General features: G+C 37.7%; 2 protein-coding genes across 2 annotated transcripts in view; one reads left to right on the top strand and one right to left on the bottom strand.

Moving 5' to 3' along the window:
* LOC135076066 (protein TANC2) overlaps positions 1-16,532 on the top strand; it is a 346,968-nt gene extending 330,436 nt beyond the window's left edge. Inside the window, exons 7-20 of the mRNA XM_063970523.1 lie at positions 7,282-7,424; positions 7,519-7,608; positions 8,156-8,300; positions 9,272-9,403; positions 11,697-11,828; positions 11,947-12,152; positions 12,240-13,686; positions 13,776-14,023; positions 14,406-14,691; positions 14,879-14,989; positions 15,153-15,310; positions 15,401-15,480; positions 15,643-15,877; positions 16,219-16,532. Coding sequence (XP_063826593.1) covers positions 7,282-7,424; positions 7,519-7,608; positions 8,156-8,300; positions 9,272-9,403; positions 11,697-11,828; positions 11,947-12,152; positions 12,240-13,686; positions 13,776-14,023; positions 14,406-14,691; positions 14,879-14,989; positions 15,153-15,310; positions 15,401-15,480; positions 15,643-15,877; positions 16,219-16,512 — 3,707 coding nt within the window. The 3' untranslated portion in view covers positions 16,513-16,532. The remainder of the gene's footprint in view (positions 1-7,281; positions 7,425-7,518; positions 7,609-8,155; positions 8,301-9,271; positions 9,404-11,696; positions 11,829-11,946; positions 12,153-12,239; positions 13,687-13,775; positions 14,024-14,405; positions 14,692-14,878; positions 14,990-15,152; positions 15,311-15,400; positions 15,481-15,642; positions 15,878-16,218) is intronic.
* Positions 16,533-17,670: 1,138 nt separating this feature from the next.
* LOC135076050 (uncharacterized) lies at positions 17,671-24,809 on the bottom strand. The gene is made up of 15 exons (XM_063970503.1): positions 24,708-24,809; positions 23,954-24,007; positions 23,655-23,876; positions 23,374-23,459; positions 23,208-23,271; positions 22,987-23,124; positions 22,522-22,581; positions 22,373-22,441; positions 21,859-22,056; positions 21,319-21,549; positions 21,138-21,172; positions 20,927-20,981; positions 20,537-20,683; positions 19,654-19,890; positions 17,671-19,188 (listed from the first exon to the last, which is right to left on the bottom strand). The coding sequence occupies exons 1-15, from the start codon at positions 24,741-24,743 to the stop codon at positions 18,739-18,741; spliced, it is 2,082 nt and encodes a 693-aa protein (XP_063826573.1). The 5' UTR covers positions 24,744-24,809; the 3' UTR covers positions 17,671-18,738.
* Positions 24,810-25,027: the final 218 nt, after the last annotated feature.

The following is a 25,027-nucleotide window of genomic DNA, read 5'->3' as shown; positions in this document are numbered from 1 at the left end:
AAAGAATGATGGTCCAAAGATAGATTTTGATATTGAATGTAGAAGATTAAGTGAACAGAGGATTCACTGAGTGGGTCTAGTTTTCGCCCAACCAACCAACCCTTTTCTGTGCCCAAACTTTACTGTATCGCAATTTATGTAATATCTATTCGAAACTAAAATGTATCCTATACGACTTTTTGGCTTGCCATTTCTTTCATTTCCTTGTTATAGCTATCAAAATTTAAACGAAATATGCATTTTGAGTTTTTGTTTCAATTAGGTCGAATCGAAAAGTAAACATACAAAAACTGCAACTTAAAAGTTAATAAACAACTTAATTTCATCGTCTACTGCTTTATACGGTCGAATGAACCAACGGGAAAAGCTGATCATCGTCAAATTACCTCTGTAATTTCATCCATAAACATTCGGTAATAAAGGTCATACTAATTAAGATGCGGAAAAAGTCTTCACACGGCCATAAAGTATAATGACCACGCCCACAGACTAACTTGCGTAGGAGTTTCCTGGCATACCAGAACCGCTTCCAGGTCAAAGAACAATAATGGATCATTACAATGAGTTTATAGAGCCAGCGTCAAATAATTTTTGACACCCAAAGTGGCCAAAAAGTTGACAACAAAACAGCGTCCGTATTCACAAACGATGCTTGCTTAAGTGAAGCAGAATATCAAACGCATAGCGTTGAATAGAGCTCTGTGATTGGTTCGTGTGTCACCCTGTGCGTCTACGCGCACTGTGACGCCTCATAGTAATGTTTGTGAATACGGGCGAAAGACGTGTTGCGAAGTTTTTGGCTATTTTGGGTGCCACGAACTATTTGACGCTATACCAGGTCAAACAAAAATAATGGATCATGCTGAATTGCAATGAGTTAATATTAGAAATAGGGTAGGTATCCATACGTTAACTCACTTATTTAGTTAATTAAGTACCAATGTAGAGTTACTGGAAGATTATTGTAAGTAGGTAGGTACTTAAATGAAAGAAGTATTAATGTAATTATTCGGAAGTCGTAACTTCAAAAACGACGTCCAACGTACGCATTTCAATTAAATCTATATATTCACTCATCGCTCCCTGCTAGGTCAACCTTAACAAACTCGTCCACCCGTAGCAAAACCATGGAATTACCAACGTTACATAGCTCAAAACAAATGAACCAAACAATTGACAGGCAATTCGAGAGATCGTTGATGCTAAAGTTAGTACGTTACGCTTACGCCACTTAATTTCGTTAGGATTTTTTTTTTGGGATACTTAGCGGATTTTAAGTCAGTATAAACATAACTACTGTGAAGGACAGTCATGTAATTTAAACAAACTGTGCCCTCATTTCGATCTTCATTTGGTTTTTATTGACGATCAGACAGAAAATCCTGGCTACACAGGAGATCCAGAGCGGTGGGAACGAGAGGTGTTCCGAATTCCATAAAATTGATTGATTGATTGACTTTTATCTACGCCACAAAAACAAAACAAACCATAGCTCTTATCGCAAACTACTAAAGCCGAATTTAGTATAATCCAATTAAAAGCGAGCAGTCGTGGTGACATTTCCAATTCATTGACTACAATGCGTGTAAGGCTATGTCAGAGTCACGGCCGAATGTCATGAACTTTGTGGCTTCACCCTACTCGTGGATCGTGAGTGCACTAATGTATGCAACCTGCAAAGGTTGCTATTGCTAAATAATCAGCTGTGTAAGTTCTAAAACTGACTATAAAGTTCACAAAAGATCTCCCTACCTAGGTATGTTCTTTCAATGTTTGCGAGTGTTGGTGAAGTGAGGGAGAACGGGACTATTCCCACCTCTCTTCCCCACCGCTGCAACTCCTGTGTAGCCAGGATCTACAGCTTGACCGCCAATAAAAACCCAACCAGTGAAGGTCAAGTTTGTCCCGGGGGAAAGTTAATCTGTCATTGGACCTGCAACGAAATTAATCAGAAGAACATAGGAAGAGTTCGATGTTAAGGTTCGACTTCCCTCCAGTGCAAAGTGGATGACAGGAGACAAAACAAAGGCAGTCGGTAGTAAGGGAGAAGTGGTATAGGAAATTAATTTCGAAATGCAAAAGTGTGTCAGTCAAATCCTTTTAATGTGGCACATCTGATAAATAACTCATATACTTAACTCTAATTAAGATCCAAAAGTCTTATGAAGAACAAAGCATCTCTAAAAGCGTTATAAAACTAACTCCCAAGGGTTTACTCAAACAACCGCTAACTACTTACCATAAAACAAGATTCAGATTAAAGCACGTCCATCACACATTACCGTTTAGAAGATTAACCCAAGATTTATTAATAAAAACGTGTTATTATTTCTATTTTCTAAACCTACGGAACCAGTAGCGCGGAGACGGCGCCATTTTGCAGGGTAATTGTAAATTGTTGGCTTTCTAGCGCAGACCACTTAGGTCGGTAGACGCGGTGAAAGATTTCTTAGACTAGATAGATTTATAAAACTTTAAAGACCTGTGTTACCACTTGTTGATAAGCCAGCTTATAGGGAACTTATCTGCCAGTTAAATTACACTTGGTTCCATAAATCTTGGATAGAGATATCCAAGAGGTTTAAAGTCATCGGTCTGATGATATTTGAAACCTTATCAAGAACATTTGAAAAGTTCCCGTGTAAAAAAATAATGAGCTCAGCGCAGCGTACACAGTAATACGATACTCATTAAAAATATATTATAAATTGTAAACGTGTATCACTTAGTATCTGATAAATGTGACAAGCAAATAAATAAATAAATAACACTCTGGCAAGGTCGCGAGCAAGATAACCTCTGATGACCTGCAGTATTAAATGCTGACAGCAAATCTATACTTAGAATACATCAATCTGTAAATAATTTACGAGAGTAGTTCCAGCTCTCTTTCCAAATTCTACAACTCCTGTGTAGCCAGTATCTACAGCTTGAAAATCCCTACTAGTAAAGGCCAAGTTCGTAGATAATGTGACATTCTTTATCATTTCGACAAAGTTTGTGACTATAATATTCATGGTATCGAAAAAGAGCTAGATATAACAAAAACATCGAAGGCAGAAGAAGGCAAACCAGAAGTATGTGATAAATAAATCTATCGAGTCTTTAATAGTTTATCTACTAACTTCGAAATGTATATCGTAAAGTCGGTTTCTTTCGCGCTAAGTGGTCTATATCTAGACACAGCTAAATTGCAGGCAGGACAGGATGGCCGAGCGTGGGAGACGCGGTTTTTGCCGAGCCCCACTGACATCCAGAAAAACAATAGGAATGATGGTTCTCGGCAGTAACTGGAACTATTGTTGTGCTCGGTGAAATGACGTTTTGTTTGTTCGGAAAGGTGATAATTTTTGTGGCAAAATTCAATGTTTCTGGTCATCATAGTTTACCCATGCCAATGCCACAGAACTACTACTAAATACCCAAATAAGTAGTACAGTTTACCTAAGTCACTCCGAATTTACTGTACAAATAATCGCTGCGCATTTTAGCGCCTCACCCTCAAGCAAGCGGTGTGAAATTGAAAATTAGGTAATTAATTATTAGCCCAATGATTCTTCCATGATATTTACCTAAATAAACAAATGGTAGTAAGCAACAACATGGATATTGACTAATTAAAAAAGTTGATATCTATAATATTACATGCATTATCCCACTAATAACATAGGTAAATGCAAATGCATCTATGTTTTCAAACCTACGATCTTAACAATTTTTTTCTACAAAGAATGCATTTTGATAACGGGCCCGTTTCCCAAGGAAGCGCAATCCCAACTATATCCTAACTAATATTATAAATGCGAAAGTAACTCTGTCTGTCTGTCTGTCTGTCTGTCTGTCTGTCTGTTACGCTTTCCCGCTTAAACCTCGCAACCGATTTTGATGAAATTTGGCATAGAGATAGTTTGAGTCCCGGGAAAGAACATAGGATAGTTTTTATCCCGGTTTTTGAAACAGGGACGCGCGCGATAAAGTTTTTCTGTGACAGACAAAATTCCACGCGGGCGAAGCCGCGGGCGGATAGCTAGTGATCCTATAAATCCTTTGCAAAAAGACCTGGAACATCAGATCTAGCGATTAACGACATTACTGATCAACAGATAGCAACTATTTTCCCGTAAATCTGCCTTATAGAGGCTTTATCGTTCTCGAAGTCGCAGTCAATTTAACATGACATGAACATGATACAAAGTAAACTATAGGCAAAGAAGACCACGTTAAGGTTTTTAAAAACGCAACTAAGGAGACTCGGAACGTAAGGTATTTAGAAAAGTAGAAACTAGTCATGGATGTCCTTCGTAGTCCTTAAGATGCTTAAGTGGTACAATTTACTGAGTTTATTGCGCTTCTGAATAGTTTTAGCCTATTTTGAAATATCACTCAAAGCTCGATTTGAAATTTTGAATTCAAGCTGTTTCGTTAAATTCCAATTTAGGACTAAATCTAGGCTCCCAATTACAGCTAGTGTGAATCAATCTTTGCGTTGTAGATCTATCATACTAAAGTAAGTGCTATTTCAAAATACGGATCTTAGAGACCATGCCATATTAGCTAGATCAACTTTAGAGGTTCCTTTTAAATACAGATAGGTACATTAACGGCCACAGAAATGCCACCCATCCTACCCTGAACATGGCAAAAGTACACACATATGCTGCACGGACCTAAATGCATTGATCGCCATCGCTGCACGCCGGTTGATCGCGTGTGATCGCGTTGGTTTGGCCGAACCTTTAATAGTCACCAATAAAGGAGCTACTTGACTTGTGTAAAATTTAAATACGAAATAGGCCGTCATGTTTACTACAAGAGTGAGCAAACATAAACATCTTGATTACGATTTCTTTTCCCACAGGTGCAGTAATGCAAATGCCTGCATCTAGAATCTAGACAACGTCCCTTCGGTCTATGTTAATTAGGACGAAAGTGATCTACTTTTTCTGAGATTATGTGCTCATGTGTGACCATATAAAACCACTTTATTTAATGGTGCTTTCACTAGTTTATTATGTAGAGCTTTTAAATTTTAAATTAAACAAGTCTTTGAAGCTTATACGAGCTCACATGATTATCGTAATAATCTCATTAGAGATCTTTAATTGCAAAGGTGATTTTAAATGTAACTTCTCATTTAGTTGCAAACACAAACAATTGATTGCCATTTCATAGTGCATAACATTATTATTTATGTTGTGATGAAAATTTATTCCATTTTTGTAATGTTAAGTAGTTTCCTATTTACCTCAGCTACATATTTTAAAGATTATTTTTTTAATAAATTGACCTCGTACGTAGAGCTATTGGTTTGGTCTCCAGTCCAGTGTGGGTTATATTGGAATACGAATAACTTTCGTTGGGGGACTCAAAACTAGCTCACAACGAATTTAATCATAAGAATACAGGAGTTCTAATTTACTTCATTATTAAGTATACCTTATTCTGCCTTTACCAATGCTTGCCGATCGCCAGGTCGTGTTACGTATCGGATTGTGCGGCGGAACCGACCCATATCTTTCCCACGGGACGTCTACAGGTGCAGGGTTCGGTTACCCTTAACGGTTGGTTACGTGACGTAAACTACCGTTCGCAACTTTGGTTAAATATCATAGAATAACTTCGAATTTAAAAAGACAAAGGATCAATTCCGATAATCGCCATTGCTGCACGCCGGTTGATCGCGTGTGATCGCGTTGGTTTGACTAAACCTCTTGACATACAATAACGAACGTTTGTTTCTTCTTAGGCCCAGAACAGACGGTGAAACGCAACTGCAACGAAACTGCAACTTTCTGATGATTCTGATGAATGAAACTGAAACTGGTCGCGTCATGTGTGGTCTCTCAACGGACGCTATGGCAGAAACTTAGATGCAACTCAAAAGTAACTAGCAGTTCCAGTTTCTTTAAACACTAAATTAATTCTATAAAGTTGTTTATGATGTTTAACATTATAAGACGCTTTGTAAGAACTGAGCGATACAGTTCTTAGAATTGTTTTCGTAGGTATCGAATTTACTACAATGGAATCAGTTTTTTTACGCTTTTATCCAGGAAACAATATCATTAGATCTAAACACAAAGACCTTACAAAGATAACCCCACCATAAACTAGCGACTGATGGTACGTGACAACATTGTTTCAACAACAAAAACTTTATCAATTGAATTGGATAAAGCTCTGCTTCGCTTCCTGTGTATTATACGGCTCTCTCACAATAGAATTCGATGCAAGAACTGAGTACACGGTGAGAGATTACATTTTAATACCAATTGTGGGAAAGCTCTGGGCTAATGGGCGTTGACATTAGATGGTAATGATGAAAACAAGCTTTTCTATCAAGTTGAGACATTAAGGATTATTCTAAACTAGCTGTGCCCGCGACTTCGTACGCGTGAAAATAGTTTGAATGATATTTCCCGTTTTTTGGATATTAGTCTTTACTGCTGTATTGTCTGTAGGTAGAGTGATGTTAACGCCTAAAGCATTCCTCATTAATGGGCTATCCAACACAAAAATATTTTTTTAAATCGGTCCAGTATTTGCCGTGATGTCATCAACCAACGTTTTGTGTTGAAAAATTTGTCCAATGAGACCATGTTTAAATAATTTAGGATGAAATTAAATACAAAACAATTAGTTGTGCTATTTTTGATATGTTGTGTGATTTTTACGCATGACTGTGAATATGCATGAAACGTTTTGTGTGACCCAATTAATAGAGTTCAATATTTATGTGTATTGGAGTTATTTTATTTGAGGGATTTTTTTCCTTTCAGCTGTAAAAAGCTTCATTTTTGTTTAAGTTGTTTGATATGTTTTTATAGTTTATTTGAGTGTATTCTGCCCTTAACCTCTCGGCTACGAACTAGCTATGAATATGCTATCAATAGAAACACATTTATGTATTTTATGTATGGTACCTCGCACCTTCAGCTTCACACTAAATTGAAAAGTATGACCGAGTGGTTAAGTGGACAATCCTAACAGTCACATAACCCAGTACTTCGGTTGGTGACAAGTAAAATCATGACAAATGACGGACGGTCAGATGTCTGCTATCTATTGAGTCTCCAAAACGAATGAACTAGACGGCTAACTTAAAAACTTAACATCGCCCGAAGTTCTGGACTATGTGGCAGTGATGCAAGACTCGCTCGTAGTCTTCCCAAGGGACCACAGGACGTTTTAAATCCTGATGTCCCTCCAAGGCCAGGGGTTAAGCTGCATCCTTAAGTTTCCTACAACCTTTCATCAATTAATTTCAATGTCTCATTACAGATGATGAAGGAGGCCACATCAAGCAAGGCTACGAGTCGAGGAGACAGAATGACCTGTATGTTCGTCTTGGCCTCTTGCTCGGCGAGCGGCGCGGCGCTCGGAACAAGGCTCGGGACAGCTGCACGTCCCTCGCGTCTCTGGACGCGCATACGTTGGCCTCACACAACACTAGCCCGGTAAGTATTAAGTTAGAGACTAAATGACTTGTACGTGCGCCTCGGCCTTTTGCTCGGCGAGCGGCGCGGCGCTCGAAACAAGGCTCGGGACAGCTGCACGTCACTCGCGTCTCTGGACGCGCATACGCTGGCCTCACACAACACTAGCCCGGTAAGTATCATGTTAAAGAAAGAATGATCTGTACGTGCGCCTCGGCATTTTGCTCGGCGAGGGACGCGGCGCTCGGAACAAGGCTCGGAACAGCTGCACGTCTCTCGCGTCTCTGGATGACTTGTTGGCCTCTGTTGATGCGATGCGAAGATGCGACTCTTAACGCTAAAAATTAAATAACTTTGTTGGCCTCTTGTTCGGAAAGTATTATGTTAGAGGCAAAATGATCTGTACAACGGTACCTCGGCACCTCGGTCTCTTGCTCGGCTCGTCTCCACTGTAAGAGCATGACCCTATTTAATTTACCATAGGCAAATGCAGGACTAGGCCGACACTCCCCATGTTAGCACTTTAATTTCTATATACAATAATCCAACGGTTTTGTTATCAAATTGGCCGATTCGATTCGAGTGTTGCCAGTTCGATCTCTATCGCCACTGGTTGGTGGTGGTGAACCCAACCATTCTCCGGCGATAGCAATCTGTACGCGTTGGTGTGGTTGAAGCTTTACGCATTTGATTGACTCTAACGCTGTATTTTCTTCCAGGTGTCAACACTAACAGGCTCCTCGGAGGTGGAGGCAGCCACGCCATTAGGGCGAGATTCGCTCGGCTCTCTGGCATCAATGTCCCTCTCCGCTGCCAGCAACTGTTCTTCTTCCAGCCCTGGCAGCAGGAGGCATTCCGTCAATGGTTAGTATTGTAATAATCCCATCTATCAGTAGTGTATTTGATGTCACCAATCAATGGCGTACCTACTTTTAATAGTTATTTTCGTCTTCTTAAACTTTCGCGTTTATCAGGATAGACTTATTTTTCCACTGATATCCAAAGCTATCTACGAAATCAATCTAGACGAGTTTGTTCTATAACACAGTCATAATTTTAATAAGCTCTCATAATTTGCAAGAAATATGAATGATTTTGATAAATTCTGCGTAAAAATGTTGACTTATTCTTTTTTAATGACTAGCGTATCTCAGTACCCATCATAATAATTACACTGATCCATCTGGAAAACAGAAAATCATTAACATTTTAATGATTGCAATAAAAGCTTTTTGTCTGAACAAAATAGTACTCCATTTTATTATTTAGCCAATGTAAATGATCATCTTGATGGCCATAAGGCTAATGCTAGCATCATTACTGATCCATTAAAGGCAAGAGTATGGAAATGAATTGATGCAGGTTGTTAATACTAGTACACTTTGCATTTAATTTCTGGCCTATAAAATTAATTTCCTGATTACTATAAACTGGCAATCATAAACTTTGTAACCTGATTCTTTTATGATTTAATGTAATGTAATGCTCATCCCAAATAATCTATAGTTTCAGACAGCAACACATCAAGTGCCCTTAAGTAGCTGTTAGGTGCTATATTACCAAACATTTAATAGTCTGATGTTCTGTGTTCTGTACAAGCGACAGCACATCTCATTATACAATTTTGTTGAAAAAAAAGCCATTATAACGAATAATAAAGGGTGCCACAAATTTTCGCTTGATGTATTGTACAGTCGCCGCGTTATTTGCCCATCTAAAAAAATTCCGTTTGCGTCCGCACACAGAAAAAAATTGACAAAATATGATCCTAAACGTCCTTCAGCAACAACTACATCATTAAGGTTACAATTAAATATTTTTTCCAACATCCACAGCTTTACAGAGCGGCAGGTCGGAAGAGTTGACCCGCATGTCCAGTGGTTTCTTCAAGACCAGGAAGACTGCAGCCAGAAGGTCTGCGAGGGTCAGCAGCAAACAGTCGTCTTCTTCTTCAGAGATTAAAAAAGGTATTTTAACAATCTTCAATTGTTTTATCTACGCAAGCCTTTTCCAGCGTTTATTTTCTAGTGTTAAAGCTTTTACATAATAGGTATTGGGTATCTGCACTAACTTTTAGCACAGAGGTTCATATCTTTGTTATAAACAAACGATGTTTTGCTCTTTACATTTTAGTCTCTATCACTTCTAGCACTGTTTTGTCTAGTTTTTATGCTTTCTCGGCTATAACAATACAGAAGGGTAATCTGATCTCTAAATGTGTACCAAACTCAGATCATAGAAAGAGAATAGATATGAAGTCGCGCGTAACTACAACGAGAACCAGTGTCCCCACATTTCCCCCACCACAGCTCCCACACACACATTCAACTGATTCAACTGTGTAAAAACAAAGCGACTGAGAGTCTACGACAACATGTGCGACCGGCTTAAAAGTGCTGTGATTGGCCAGAAGGCATGCCTTATGGCCAATCAATGGCCGCGTGACGTGACGCACACTTTGAAAACGCTAGTGAGAGAACAAAGATAAAATAGAGTCGACAAGATATCGATACTTTAAATCGCTAGGGGCAAGGCTCGAAACTGATTTCACAAAATGCTTATGTATGAAAACCTTTTTATTATTATACGTTATTATTAACTACTATCACGCATTTACTTTTTAATTATGGCGATCTGCGTACCGCATATGTTTATCAAAAATAATGCCTATATTAGGCTTTCAACTAGCTCTTATAGTAATTACATAGTTGACAGTTACTAATTACTTCTACTGTTATTTTTTTTTGTATAATCTTATAATCGCAACCGCAAGTAACACATCAATTTTTTATTTAAAATTACAAAATAGATAATTATAATTTACTTCTATTTATCGATAATAGGAAACCGCATTAAAACCGGCACATGCGGCCGTACTGTGTATTTTCACACGACAGTGGATATCGGAAGAAATTAAATACATTGCGCAGTAGTTGAGCATGACATAAAGTGGTTGCTAACTAAATCGTCAATGTACAAGTGTGTTAGAATTTTTATCACCACTGATTTCGATATCGCAGTAACTGTTACGGCACTGAATTCGTTCGTAAAAATGTTTAGTTTTTTTTTATTTATAAGCAAAATACCAATGGATTTGCAATACTTACATGTAGTAAATGACTCCATTGTTCCTGTAGTTCTTCGTTTCACTTGTTTTATTGCGCGTAACGACGCATTATCCAAAATATCGGAGAACATTTCCTTAGTACGACTGAATCGCGACTAACCTAGCTACGCGGCCGATATTCGTTTCTGGGCATATCGCGGAGACACGCGCCACGCCCCCGTTTCACATCTATTCCCTTCTATGATCTGAGGTACCAAATAAGATCAAGACGAAAAGTAGGTACTTTACAAAATTTCAGGTTATTTTTAGGACAAATGCTTACAATTTCAAAATAAGCCGTTGAAAGACTACATCTGATTCTGTTATATCCGTAGCGTATAATGTGTGAAGCTCTCGAAACAAGCCGGAACTTAGAGTGTGATAAACACCAATTTTCTAATTGAAACGTTCATGTGTTATAAAATTATTACCTTCAAAATAGGTTACGGTAATGTGAAATTTCCTTTGCCTTCTAACACATCGTATTTTGACCCTTACGTTATGAGGAATAAGAACTTAGACTTAAATTCTTCTGCAAGTACGTCAATAACCTTTACGAATATTTCAACATCAAATTAGAGTTAACTAACAGCAATAATAATAAAAGCCAACAATAAAAATAGGCTTCTATCCTCGTAACGTACACGTAAAGTGACACAAGGTCTAGCAGTTTAACTAGTTGAAGTCTTATCTGATTATTTTAACGAATTCAGGCTTCAACATGCCAGCGTTTTGCGCAAAAGCAAGCGAGTTTGCGTGATATTGCAAATTGTAATCACGACCCCGTTTTGCAGAAAAAATATTCCATTGAAGCTCTACCTGTTTCAGTCATTTGGGAGTTAAATATGGTTGACAGTGACAGAAATTAATAATTACTTTTGGGACTTGTGAAATGAGATATTTATGAATGAGAGCTGCAACGTACTGAATATTGGTTTCTCCATTTTAATGAGGTCTTACACAAGTCTGTAAAGTTTCAGTGTGTTGATTACTAATGAGTCTTTAAAGTTATGCTCTGTAAATATTTCAGTCAAATGAGCCTTAACGAGCTTTTAGGCTATAAGCTTCTTCAAAATTATCTTCAGTCGTAGCACCAATCTTCTTTATAATTACTTCAAAAATACCTTGATTTTTAAAATCATCTTTTGTTACAGTTCACCCAGCCCCTCAACTGACGCTACGACCTTTATTCTTTGAAGTTCCATCCACCGACAGCCAAAGTTGTTTCTCAGGCCGCCAATGGCTGATGAAAGACATGGAGAAAGCATTGGAATCAAGTTCCTCAGGTAACTATTATTCCAGCATTAACGTACCTACCTTAAACAGAAACGTGCATTGCGATCTTTTTATTTCGAATACCTATCAAGTGGAATAACTAAAGTCATGCCATTCCTTCTGTTTCAGGAATCATGATCTCAGGATGTCCAGGCACAGGAAAAACTGCGCTGATACTGCAGTTGGTGGAATATTCCTGCTTTGGTCGGAAAAGGAATTACGAATATGAGGAGCTCAGAGAACAATCAGACATAAGGGAGTTGCTGCCTGAAGAGTTAACAGCTGGAATGTTTACTCATCTGGCTTCACACGTCGTTGCTTATCATTTTTGTCAGGTAAGTGATAAGAAACCTCTTGAAAATCTTGAATAAGATCACCAAAATAGTTCCATTAATGTTATCTAAACTTTAATTTTATTTCAGGCTGACAACAACAGCACGTGCTTGGTTGGAGAGTTCGTCCATTCCTTAGCAGCACAACTTTGCCAAGCCCCAAGGCTACAAGCGTACAGAGAATATCTCCTCAGTGAACCGCATTTGCTAGCGTGTCTTTCACTCAAAGAGTGCATCGCAGACCCAGACCTAGCCTTCATGAGAGGCATCATCGAACCACTCAACATTTTGAGGAAGAATGGAAGCATTGACACAGGCAATAGCATCATTCTTGTCGATGGCCTTTGCGAAGCTGAATACCATAGACCAGATCACGGATATACCATTGCATCTTTTATCGCAAGACACATCGCTGAAATGCCAACATGGCTCAAAGTTGTAGCAACAGTCAGGACGCAATTCCTAGAACTAACGAAACAGCTGCCATACACACGACTAAGTCTAGACGAATCTGATAACGTCAACAAGGATCTACTTGAATACTTCAACGCGAGAGTTCAAGCCGCACCCATTATAGAGACAAACATCAAATGCTCTACTGGAAAATCCGAAGGAGTCCACAATTCTGTATTGAAATTCGCACAATACGTGCTACATTTGAGCCAAGGCTCGTTTTTGTTCCTGAAACTAATTTTAGATTTATTAGAAAAGAGTCATATCGTTGTGAAGTCGACAAACTACAAGGTGGTGCCGATATCTCTAGCACAGATCTTCCTACTACAATTCAATTTACGGTTCCCAACAGTACAATCGTTTGAGAAAATCACGCATATTTTGAGCGTGTGCCTAGCAGCTCTCTATCCGCTGACTTTAGTAGAGATTTACTATTCAGTAAACTCATTGTTAGTGAACACTTTTCTACCGTGGGATGAATTCTGTGATAGATTTGAAAGCCTCAGTGAATTCTTAGTAAAGAGAATCGACAATACTTACATGTTTTTCCACCCCTCGTTCAGGGAATGGTTAATACGAAGAGATGACAATGAAAGTTCTAAATTCCTGTGTGATTTGAGGGCGGGGCATTGCGGAATAGCGTACAGATTATCTAGGGTACAAGCACCGTTAGATTCAGAGAAGTCAATGGAATTAGGACATCACATTTTGAAAGCCCACATGTACAGAAACCTTGGTCCAGCTCAACTAGGTTTGTGCCCTAGAGATTTACAAGCGATGATGGTAGCCACAAGTTCAGCCAATGTTGGTGAAGCTATTGCCCATTTGAGGAACATTTACACACCTAATGTGAAAGTATCTCGGCTGATGCTTTTGGCTGGTGGATCTCCAAATCAGATCACAGAATGTCTCGGTAATGCTCCATTATTGTGCATGTATGCGTATCAAGGAATCCTTGCAATGGTCGGATTGTTGATAGAATTTGGAGCAGATTTAGAAATGACCAACTCCCAAGGATGTACTGCGTTATCTTTGGCATGTCAAAGGGGTCATGTCGACGTAGCTAGAAGACTTATTGCTGCAGGTATGCATAATCTACTAAATCTATAATTTTGCACGCAAATAAATGTATGTTTGAAAGTATAGTTAACTTTAATTGTATTTTCTTTTCAGGAGCATCACTAAGTCACACTGACACAGCAGAACAAACACCATTAGTGCATGCAGCTAAAAATGGACATAGAGATACGGTGATTTACCTTCTCGGCTGCCAGACTGGAAGGGATGATAGAAATTCCATAGACATAGACGAAGAGAACATTGAACAGCTAGTGCCAGGGTCCAGACACGCTCTCATTGCTGCAGCGCAGAATGGTCACTTGGACATCGTGGAGTATCTGCTAGATACTGCTGAATTAATAGTAAGTCTTCATTCATAACTAAATATTTCTCACGTCGTGTTTCGCGTTTCTCAAGCCGTGTGGTGACGGCAGAGTAGAATACATTTGTCACCAACCCCTACTCTTCCCGCGGGTGTCGTAAGAGGCGACTTAGGGACTACACATCAAACAGAGAATGGGCAGCAGCGCTCTCTGAAAAACATCAATCTTTTAAACTGCGATCTCCAACCCGCCTGCCAAGCGTGGAGATTATGGCGAAACCCTCCACTATAGTGGAGGAGGCTCATAGTCCAGCAGTGGACTGTAAAGGGCTGTTGATGATTTCTCACGTCATAGCTTCTGGTGTTCTATGATCTTTCCTTTCTCTGATTCTTGTATTAAGTTTAGATGTTCTTCTTTGCAGCCCGACGGTATCTGTCCAGTGACAGGCGAGACTGCGCTAACAGCTGCGTGTTCAACTGGCAACGCTGCTATTGCTGATGCTCTCCTCATCCGAGGAGCGACTCCATACTCCCTGAATGCCCGACAGATGTCGCCTCTAGCACTAGCTGCTAAGAATGGGAGAACAGCACTGGTGTTGAGGCTATTGGATTCGGGGGCTGATGTGATGGGTTCGGGAGGGAAGAATCCTTTGACTCTAGCAGCAGCGGAAGGACACGCTGATGTAGTAGAAATGCTTTTAAATCATGGTGAGTTCTGGCAAGATACTAAAGTTTATAATGAAGTGCAATTTCTATGAAGATTTGAAGTGAAATAAATAAGAACCTATCACAATAAAGTAGAGGAAAAAACAGGAAAGATTAATATTTTTTGAGACTAGTTATTCAGATAGTATTAGTAGTTTAGGATGATAACATGAGGTAAATGGTTAAATAGGTGCGGACCCTGACGCGGTGGATACAGATGGAATTTCGCCTCTGGGATGGGCGTGCTTAAGATCAAGAATACCGACAATGGTCGTATTATTAGACAAAGGCGCTACCATTGGTAAGTTCTCCATTTAAATAAAAGCAAAATAATATTGATACCTCATGTCACATGTGTGACAGTTTACTAAAAGAAAGAAAAACCACATAAAACTGTTGAAGTACCGACCATCACTCTTTAAAAATACACAATGTAATAATACCTACAATTTCGTTTATTTCAGACCAACCCGATCTCAGTGGAAGGACTCCCCTGGGTCTTGCCTGCGGTGGCCCAGCTGACCTCGTGGAGATTCTTCTAGAAAGAGGAGCTTCGTTGGAAAAGGTGGACCACAGCGGCTTGAGGCCTTTGGACAGAGCTATTGGGCAACGGAATGTTCATGTTAGTAAAATATCAAAATTCAATTTAAAAAACTGTAGGTACTTACTTAAAATGTCTGACCGATTAATAACCGACTATTCTTCTTTTAAGGTCGTCAACTGTTTCCTTAGAAAAGGTGCGAAACTTGGCCCCACTACTTGGGTTATGGCGTCAGGCAAACCAGAATTTATGTAAGTAATTATAAGAGACACTACTAAAATAAATAGATACTATAAACATTACTTACTTGACTTTAAAATCAATCACGTTAGCGATGACAATTCGGCAAAAAAAAAGATAATATTAACATCTTTGAAATACCATAAAATAAAACCATCATCTTCGTTCTCCAGGCTAATACTGCTCAACAAACTATTAGAAGACGGAAACATGTTGTACCGCAAAAACAGACCATCCGAGGCTGCCCACCGATACCAGTACGCGTTGAAGAAAATCAACACACTGATCAGCGACGAAGGACTGACCACGTCGGGAGCTCAGCCAGTGCCTCATGAACACGTGTCCGCTTTTGTGCAGCTGAAGACACATTTGCTGTTGAACTTGTCGAGATGCAAGAGGAAATTGAATGTAAGTCACATCACACTTTATTGTTTTTCGAAACAGATAATAAATTATATCTTCGAAAATTGATATTGAATATTGATGACGCCTGCTTGTTGATGCGAATATCACAAAACATCGAGTAGCTACATAAACTGTTACGGTTTGATAGTTGGCTATTATTTCAATGTTTCAGATAACTTGCTGCAACTTTCATAAAATTATTTAGCTTAAATATTGTAAAGATCCTTAAATTTCAGTAGGTTAAATACTCAAAAAGATCTAAAAAATAGTTATGATTGATATGAATAGCATATAAAGTCTAGATAAAAGTCCAATTCAATAAAATCTGTTTCTACCTTTCACAGGAACCATCAGAGGCTTTAGACCTAGCAGCTCGCGCGTCAGTTCTACGTCCAAACGCTTTTGAGTGCGCATACGCTATGGCCCGAGCCATTCTAGCATTGAACAAACCCTCCGAAGCCCTACCCCACGCCAGGAGAGCGTTACTCCTAGCGCCATCTACAGACATGTCAGCCGTAAGAACGCTAAAGGCCCTACAACAAGAGATTCTCACAAGGATCAACGCTGGGTCCCATAGTCTAAATGGTGACACTAGATCTATGAGAAACTTCGACACCATCAGCTTAAATATGCCTTGAAACTGACATTTATTTATGTACTACTAGCTTTCCGCCCGCGGCTTCGCCCGCGTGGATTTTTGTCTGTTACAGAAAAACTTTATCGCGCGCGTCCCTGTTTCAAAAACCGGGATAAAAACTATCCTATGTTCTTTCCCGGGACTCAAACTATCTCTATGCCAAAATTCATCAAAATCGGTTGCGAGGTTTAAGCGGGAAAGCGTAACAGACAGACAGACAGACAGACAGACAGACAGAGTTACTTTCGCATTTATAATATTAGTTGGGATAACAAAATTAGAGGCAATATGGAACATATCTTACGTGTACATAAAAATGTAATTGATCAAACATTCGAACGAACGCGAACAATTTTGTAGGGGTAATAAAAATACTTTTAAATTTTGATTAAAATAGTTATCTGATCAAGATTTAATTGTTTTCATTTAAGTGTAAACTTATAAACATGATTTACTTACATAATGCCACCTCACTGTACTTTTATTTTAAGTTCTATTTACTGTTTTAATTGTATCAATAATTTGTATTTCTAATATGTATAATGCTATTTGTGCAGATATAGTGATATCTCTTATGTTATGTGATGAAATATGTTACTATGTAAATAGTTGTAGTCCTACTTATTACATTTTATGATTGACATTGTACATTGTCTTATTTTATTCATTTTAGTTTAGCCTCGAATATATTTGTCATTTTGTATTATTGCTTGCCATGGACACTTTGGAATGCTTTAATTTTTTGTTACGTTTAAATAAAACAATAGAAAAAATATTAAAATTAATTGGTGCCTTGATAAATTCAAGTTAGAGAAACAATGCAATGTATATTTAAATATTTTGTTGTTATTATTTTTAATAGGTTTTGAGTGAAACTCATTTGCCCGCGCCCTTGCTTTATTTTAATTTATTAAAGACAAGTTTTATGAAAAATAATGTGTAATAAAATTATGTAGGCATGATGTGTTTTGTGAGTTTTGGATGACATTAGAGTGGTTTAAAACTTTAAAATAATTTTCTATTCTATTTATTTAGCGTTTGGTGAAATTTTAAATTTAAAAGTTAGATGAAATTTACAGTAAATTAATGATGATTTTCATAAAATATGTTTGTTAATTAACATGTTTTATGAATTATTCCTTGGTGGTAAATATTAAAATTTGTTTAGTGTGTCCTATATTTTTTTCCAAAATACTGTATTTAAATACAGATAGAGTACTTTGTATAGGTTAATAATTTCACCTTGTTTGAGCTATAACTGTATTAAAAAAATAAACTGGTGTAACGTTTTGGATTTTTATAAAGACTGACATTTAAATTGGTGACATTGAAAATGCTGAAATCACCGTATTGTAGACAGTTAAGGAGTATTTTAAGTACAATAGTTACTGTGACAGTACATACATAATTACTTTTAATTATCTGAATAAAAATTTCATATTGCTTTATAAGATTTTTGATTTAACCAACCCTACTGCTATAAGCTTTAAGCCCAAAACAGACGGTGAAACGCAACTGCAACGAAACTGCAACTTTGTGATGATTCTGATGAATGAAACTGAAAGTTTCAAACTGGTCGCGTCATGTGTGGTCTCTCAACGGACGCTATGGCAAAAAAGATGCAACTCAAAAGTAACTAGCAGTTGCAGTTTCGTTGCAGTTGCGTTTCACCGTCTGTTCTGGGCCTTAGTGTGCATAAGTGGGTAGTTTAAGTAAAGGTATACTTAAATTATACGATTATTTTGTACATAAATGACTATAATCACAATTCACACTGAAGTTCTATAACTTCAAATAACAAAATTAAATCTTACATAATCTAACATCAGAGTTTCAAATGCCCTAAAAAGAGTACTTAAACAAATATTATGTGCAGATTCCTGTTGTGCATTTTGACCACTAGATGACGCCAATTTGGTATTTCATTTAAAATTCGATCGAAATACAAGTGCTACGTGTAGAATACTTCTCAACTAAATCCCGGTCTGTGAGCACGTAGAATTTTGTCCAATGACCCCAAGCTACCCATCCTTATCGCTCGCGCGTAATTATGTTGCTGTCGCGCTCGCACACTCACTGCGGGCGCCTGTCGCACAGTCGCGACAGCAATATAATTACTTGCGAGCGATAAGGATGGGTAGCTTGGGGTCATTGGACAAAATTCTACGTGCTCGCAGACCAGACTATAGACTGTCAATATTGATAAAATCCTACAATCCACAGCAATCTAAGGCATATTTGGGAACATTGGCACAGTGGGCAGAGTGGGCTTTGTAACTGGTATTTTACCGTGCAGTAAATATGATGACGTTTGAAAGACGCCATTTTCGTACAGACCGGACGACACAGTGTTGCCACGTAGCAAATCATTCCTTGTTCTCATATACACTGGTAATATTACTGGAATTTTTTTAGTCGTTTTTAGGTCTATTACTTCAACTGGGGGGATGTTAGTAGAATTTAGCATACCAAAATCGTATAAAGGATTCGTTCGTTTGTAAACAGTTTTTTTTGCTAATTGAGACGAGGGTAGGAACATATGATTGAAGTGCTGGAGAATAGAGTTCAGTTTCTCTTTGGTCACGTTCTGATTGTCGTTGACCGGCGCTGTGTTGGTCATGTCAATGAGAAGTTGAGTGCATTGCGGTGACTTACTCCGTTTTGTGACTGGACATGTCTGAAAAGATGATTAAATAGGTAGTATCATAGTATCAGCCATAGAGAAGAAAAAAAGTCCTATGTAAAGTAACTAGATGAGCATTACAAAATAAGGATAAAATATGGTTTTAAAATGGTATGCAAAAAGTTTCAATCACGATGATTGGTGATTGAAATCTTAATTTTATTAAATTTCAAACAAGAAAAAGGCCACTGGCCATTGTCTGTCTTGCAATCCTTTCTCGACTGACTATCCCATAAGTAACAAAAACAATTGTATGTTTTCTGTTGGCCCAAAGGTTAACTAGGAGACAATGTCACATGGCATTAAGTTCGCCTTTAGTGCAATCAATTTGTATTGTCTTTAAATTTTTAGCCCGTGGAATCTTGTGTTCGCAAGAGATCGCGTAGAAATTATTTCTATTGTATCTCGATTGGCTGGTAACTTGAAGGGTTAAATAAAAAAACACTACATAAAACTCACCATCAGCATAGCATCGAGTACATTAAGCAGTTTCTTCGGCGAGTTACAATGCTCTCTATACAAAGGCATCCCACTGAACGCGTTTATGTAAACGTCCAAGAACGCGGACCATTCCTGGTGCTTGCTGGTGAAGGATCGGATGCGGTCCTTCATCTTGAAGTAGTCCATGAAACCGTACGTGTTGAGGACTCCCATCTTCGTCATTATGCAAGTGGTAGGCGGTGTGGAGTCTTTGCACTGGAATAAATTAAACTGTATGTAAAATTCTGATTAGAAAAGGGGTGATTCTGGTGCTCGAATATAGGAACTTTTTGTATTGGTTTAAAAGTAAAATCCTGGCTTATACAAATTACTTGGAATTTGGCATTTGAGGTCCTATCATAAAGTGGGAAGAAAATAGTCTCTGATCAATACCATTGCGGGTCCATTTTATAGTTAAACTTTCTTCAAAACAAACTTGGTCCTCAAAATTTGGGTTTTAGCGGTCAAGCTGTAGATCCTGGCTACACAGGGGTTGCAGCGGTGGGAACTCAGATCATACTATGATCTGAGGATGGGAACGAGAGGTGAGATTAGTTGTGGTGTACCGACGTTAAACACCGTGGCGCCTTATTTAATATCAATAGATACCAATTTTCAACAAACGTGTATAGACTAAAAACGTGTCTATTATGTACAAAGACTTTTTATTAATGAGCGGCTATTAATGTTAATAGTTCAATGAAATCTTAGAATCACTGCGAATGGTAAGTATCGAACTATTTGTGATCGCCGCTATTTCCTTACAGTTCGCCTCCGAGTCCTGCATCTTATTAGATAGTGCAGTGCCGTATCGTTTGGGGCGATATTTGGTACAACCTGTAGATTTAGGACAAAGACTCACCGCATATTTGGAAGTCCTCCACCCCTGAACTAGCTTGGGTTTTTTCTCCGGAACGTACTCGGAGCGACTGATGGACGTGACGCCACACTCTGACAGCACTTCGCTGTTCACTAAGTTGGGAAGGCCGCAGATGGCTCGGCGGTTTTTCTGGAAAAAATAACTTAGATTGTGACGAGATTGCCCTGTAATTTGCATTCAATAACCGAACAAATGAATCAATATAATGTCATAGAAGAAAAAAGAAAGAAAAATTGTTTGTTTACTTAGTCCAAAATCTTTAAAACTGCATGGCAACGCATGCATGCAGCATGTTTGTGTTTTAGGATAAACACAACGCTGGCATTTATAGAACTAGAATAGGTATTGCTAGTGTATTTTTATTATACTTACAGGCCTGTATCTTGAGGTACTAATCTGGCAGATGGTATTATTACGTCTGGAGTGTCTGAAAAATATAAAGAATTTTTATGTTAGGGGTTGACTTTTCAATCGTCGGATAACTATTAACTGAAGAATAAGTCGAGTCGAAAAATCAGCTCTTAGTTCATTAAACTGGAGCAACATTTTAAAAGTTTTCAAGTAACAAAGTTTTTCAAGTTACCTGCACGAGTCATTTTTACTTCCATACGGGCAATTCTGTAATAAAAACCGTATTGATCAATTTAAAATAAACTTTTCAAAAGCGTTTGACATCTTAATTAAGGATAATACGTGGATTTCGTTATTATAGCTTTCAAATTTAATGGTAGGCATAAGCTCTGAGAATTCAAAAAAATCCTTACCTCCGAAAGCACATCAAGCGTGCAAGCCAACAGCTTATTGATCTCACAATTACCCTGGTACCCATGGTTAGGCCTGCTAATACACATGGTGATGACCCTGGCCTTAGCTTTGGCCCAGGCAGGGTGCAGCCCCGTGAAATTGTCCAACAGCTTCGAGAAAGCATCCATGTCTACGGAACCTGATTCTGAGACAATGTTCAGCTTTCGGAACACGCATGTTTCTTTTTCGCACTGAAAACGGAAGAAATGTTATAATATTTATATTATTTTTATTGCGCACTGGAAAAAAAATATATAAATCCTAACTACTTAGGCGTGTGGTTTCGGCAGGGCTAAATAGAACCACTCTCACTCTTCCAGAGAATAATAGAATGGTGATAAAATTGAGGTAGACATTTTGGCAAACGTCTAATAAGTTTATCTGAGAACTTCCCAAGTTTTTCTCACATTTATTTAATTATCATAATCACCTGCATGTGTGATGTAATCCAATACTATTAGGAACTCGATACTAAAACTTCAAACGTTAAAACTACTCACAGACAATGGCACGACCCTCACATCCTTGTTCACCGGAGCGGGGGTAGCCGGAGGCACGGTAGAGGTCGCGGCCAAGTTCTCGGCAACATTCAGACGGGAGCGCTTGTCCCAGTTGAGGTTGAAACCGCACTCGGATTGCCAGGCCGGGTCGATGAAGTCGGAAATGTCGCAGCATGATAATGCATCGTTATTGTTTTCCTGAAAATGTTTCAGGATTTATAAAATTGTCACCCACAGAAAAACAGTACAAGTAGGAGAAAGGCGCTGGATGCAAACCGCTACCAACCGGTCATATGGAAATCATTGGGGAACATAAGCCATGTTCAGCAGTGAACGTCTATGGCTGAAATGATTAAGATGAGAAAAATAAAATGGATAAAATTTTATAACATCGTTAGGGTACACATTTATGCATGAGAAAGAAAACGGTTAGGCAGTTTGACCTGAATCTTTAAGATAGTAAAGTTAATTCAGTATCTGCACGTTTGGACACATAATTTTAAAGTTACCTTACCTCAGAATAAAGAGATACAATTCGCAACTGGTCTCCATCATCTACAGGTCGCTTTTCGGTTACGGGAATCTGGAAAATATTTTCTTATTAATGGAAAGGAAATATTATTACATGTTACTTATCCAAAAACAATTTAAAGTAACACTTACGCTATTAAAATCAAAGATTCTAGAGTTGTGTTTGATTGCTTTTTGCGTAGTTGCGTGCTTCTGAAAATAAATCATAATATTAATATTGCAATTATGAAGACATCACAGTCGACAGCACATTATATTATACACATTTATTCCGAAATAGTTGCTATTACAACTACACAAGGTACAACAGTGTTAACCTTGATGTGCCAACGTCTGTACAAACAAGTTATAGGTAAGTTTTTATCGTAGTGAACACGAGAACAATGATATCGTTGTAATTCATTAATATTAATGATATAAATATTCTTATCTTAATACGATTTATGACATAATTTATTAAACACAGTGCCTTTTTTTCCAACTACTGGTATGATGGTTTTTAAACGAGTTCCTGTTTAAAGTTATAAATCCAATGCAATGCGAATACATAAAATTATAAGCATAATGTCATAACTGGAGAACATAATTTTCTCTTACCATATAATGCGGTTGGGGCCCAACAAGTTCAGTTCTTGGCTTATGATCGTAATAATTGATAAAGTGATTGAATCCACATTCCTTTAGAACTGTCGAGTTGATCAGTTGGGGCAAGTTGCAGCATTTTGCGTTGAAATACTGAAAATATACGTACGCATAAATTTTTGTGCACGGCAAAAGTCGAGCCAAGTTGGAAAAATTACTATTGTTTTTTTACTCACATTTCTCATAAACCAAGCAGGTCGGCGTTCGGTTGGTAGATTCTTCTCAAGATTCTCATATCGACTGAAAAAATAGAGATTAGTGTAATTTCAGGCATTACAAGTAATAAGAAGATAGTTTAAAATAAGTAAGTTATGCTATCTTTTTTATGTAAATAAACTGTGCCTTTGTGTAAACATATATTTAGTCCCAGCCAAAGATGATACTGGGTAACAACCGTCATCCTTCCTCGTACTTTCTTCTGGACAGTTCTGAAAATACAAAGTTATAAAGGAGGTTTAGTACTAGTTTATTAACGATTTAAAAGTTACTTTTCATAATCTTAAACCAGAGTATTGCAAACATAAATAATTTCAAATTTCACCAGAGGTAGTGGGTACATAGGTATCGCATATACCTAAATTAATTAAAAATACTAAACAAACACAATTAAATGATCAGCTTACCTCAATCAAATTGTCCACAGTGCAATGTAACAATGCTTGGCCTGGACATGTGCTAACATAATTCCTTTGCCGATGTTCATAGCATGTCTCCAGGACCCTTCCAACTACGTCATGCCATGCCCCTGGAGGCAGCAAAGACTTAAAAACCTGGGTATACTGCTCACGGGAAGGCAAGGAGTTTGGTAGTCCAAGTTTTGAATTCACACAGCTCCAATTATGACACTAAAACACATTATTATTTTATAAGTAGTAGCATTTTTTTACATACATTTTGGTAATTACATTTTCAAATTACTTACGAGACGTGAATTTCCCAAATAAGATGTCCCAAAACTTGCTTCAGAATAAACCACCTGGAATTAAATTAGGTTCATCTCAGTAAGTGAGACCTATATCAATAAAATTAAATTAAAAACCTTAGTTAATTCAATCGAATATTTTAGTAAATAAGTAATCAATGTTTAAAAGCTAACATGATATCTTGAATACCAGCATAACAATTCGACACTGACCTCAATAGTTATAAGAAAACATAATAACAGTGACTAATTTTTATTGAGCTTATCTCACAAAAAACTCGTTGTCTGAAGCTAATAAAATAAGTAGATAAACGTTAAAATAGGTAGGTAACACATAACAATTGCATCATAATAATACCTAGCTGGATATTGGTAATTGGTACTTTAGACATTAATTACTTAAAGAATTATCAGCAAATGTCTCTATTATAGTGATTTTAAACTTAATACAAAGCCTTACATCCTTCAGAATCTAAATATTTAAATAACACAGATATCTCACAGTCAACCCCCGAAGCACTCTTTTGATAAGTATATAACACTTTCAATTTAAAAAAATATTAATGATTATAACGCAGAGAAAACGTGTTCAAATAAAATGTTAACTTTTAATTGTAAGAAAATAAATTCACTTCCTCAACCGCAAAACTTGGCTCTCTTTTTACGTCTACCCAACAACTAAGTGGCGTGTGAAACCAAACTTAAACCATATTAAGTATAAATTAAAATAATGGCACATTATAATCGTTCTCACCGATTGCAATAACAAACAAAGCCACAGTAACCGCATGTTGATTATCGGAACGCTCAGGAATAACTGCCCGGAGGATATTGTAAGTGTAAATACATTATAATGTAATGTCAGCTTCGAAAATTAATTAAAATTAAATTTTAGTTTTCATGGATAGGTTGACCTGGTTGTTCCCGTCCTTGGGCTACCGATTCGAAGATTGATAGTACCTACCTACTCACTCATGAGATAATGATATTAATAATCGCTTAATTGTACCAGAATCAATAAAGAACTAATCAGGTAACAATTCGAGCTTAAAAAAGTTTAAAATAAATTATAAA

This window comes from Ostrinia nubilalis, chromosome 11 (genome assembly GCF_963855985.1).
Source record: "Ostrinia nubilalis chromosome 11, ilOstNubi1.1, whole genome shotgun sequence".
Lineage (NCBI taxonomy): Eukaryota > Metazoa > Arthropoda > Insecta > Lepidoptera > Crambidae > Ostrinia > Ostrinia nubilalis.
This window is presented reverse-complemented; position numbering and strand designations above follow the sequence as displayed.

Excerpts from the sequence above, each read along its gene's own strand:
- LOC135076050 (XM_063970503.1), bottom strand. The coding sequence starts at position 24,743 with ATGCGGTTACTGTGGCTTTGTTTGTTATTGCAATCG. Across the intron at positions 22,442-22,521 it reads GAATCTTTGATTTTAATAGC|ATTCCCGTAACCGAAAAGCG; the intron begins GTAAGTGTTACT and ends AATATTTTCCAG. Across the intron at positions 21,550-21,858 it reads TGAGGGTCGTGCCATTGTCT|TGCGAAAAAGAAACATGCGT; the intron begins GTGAGTAGTTTT and ends TTCCGTTTTCAG.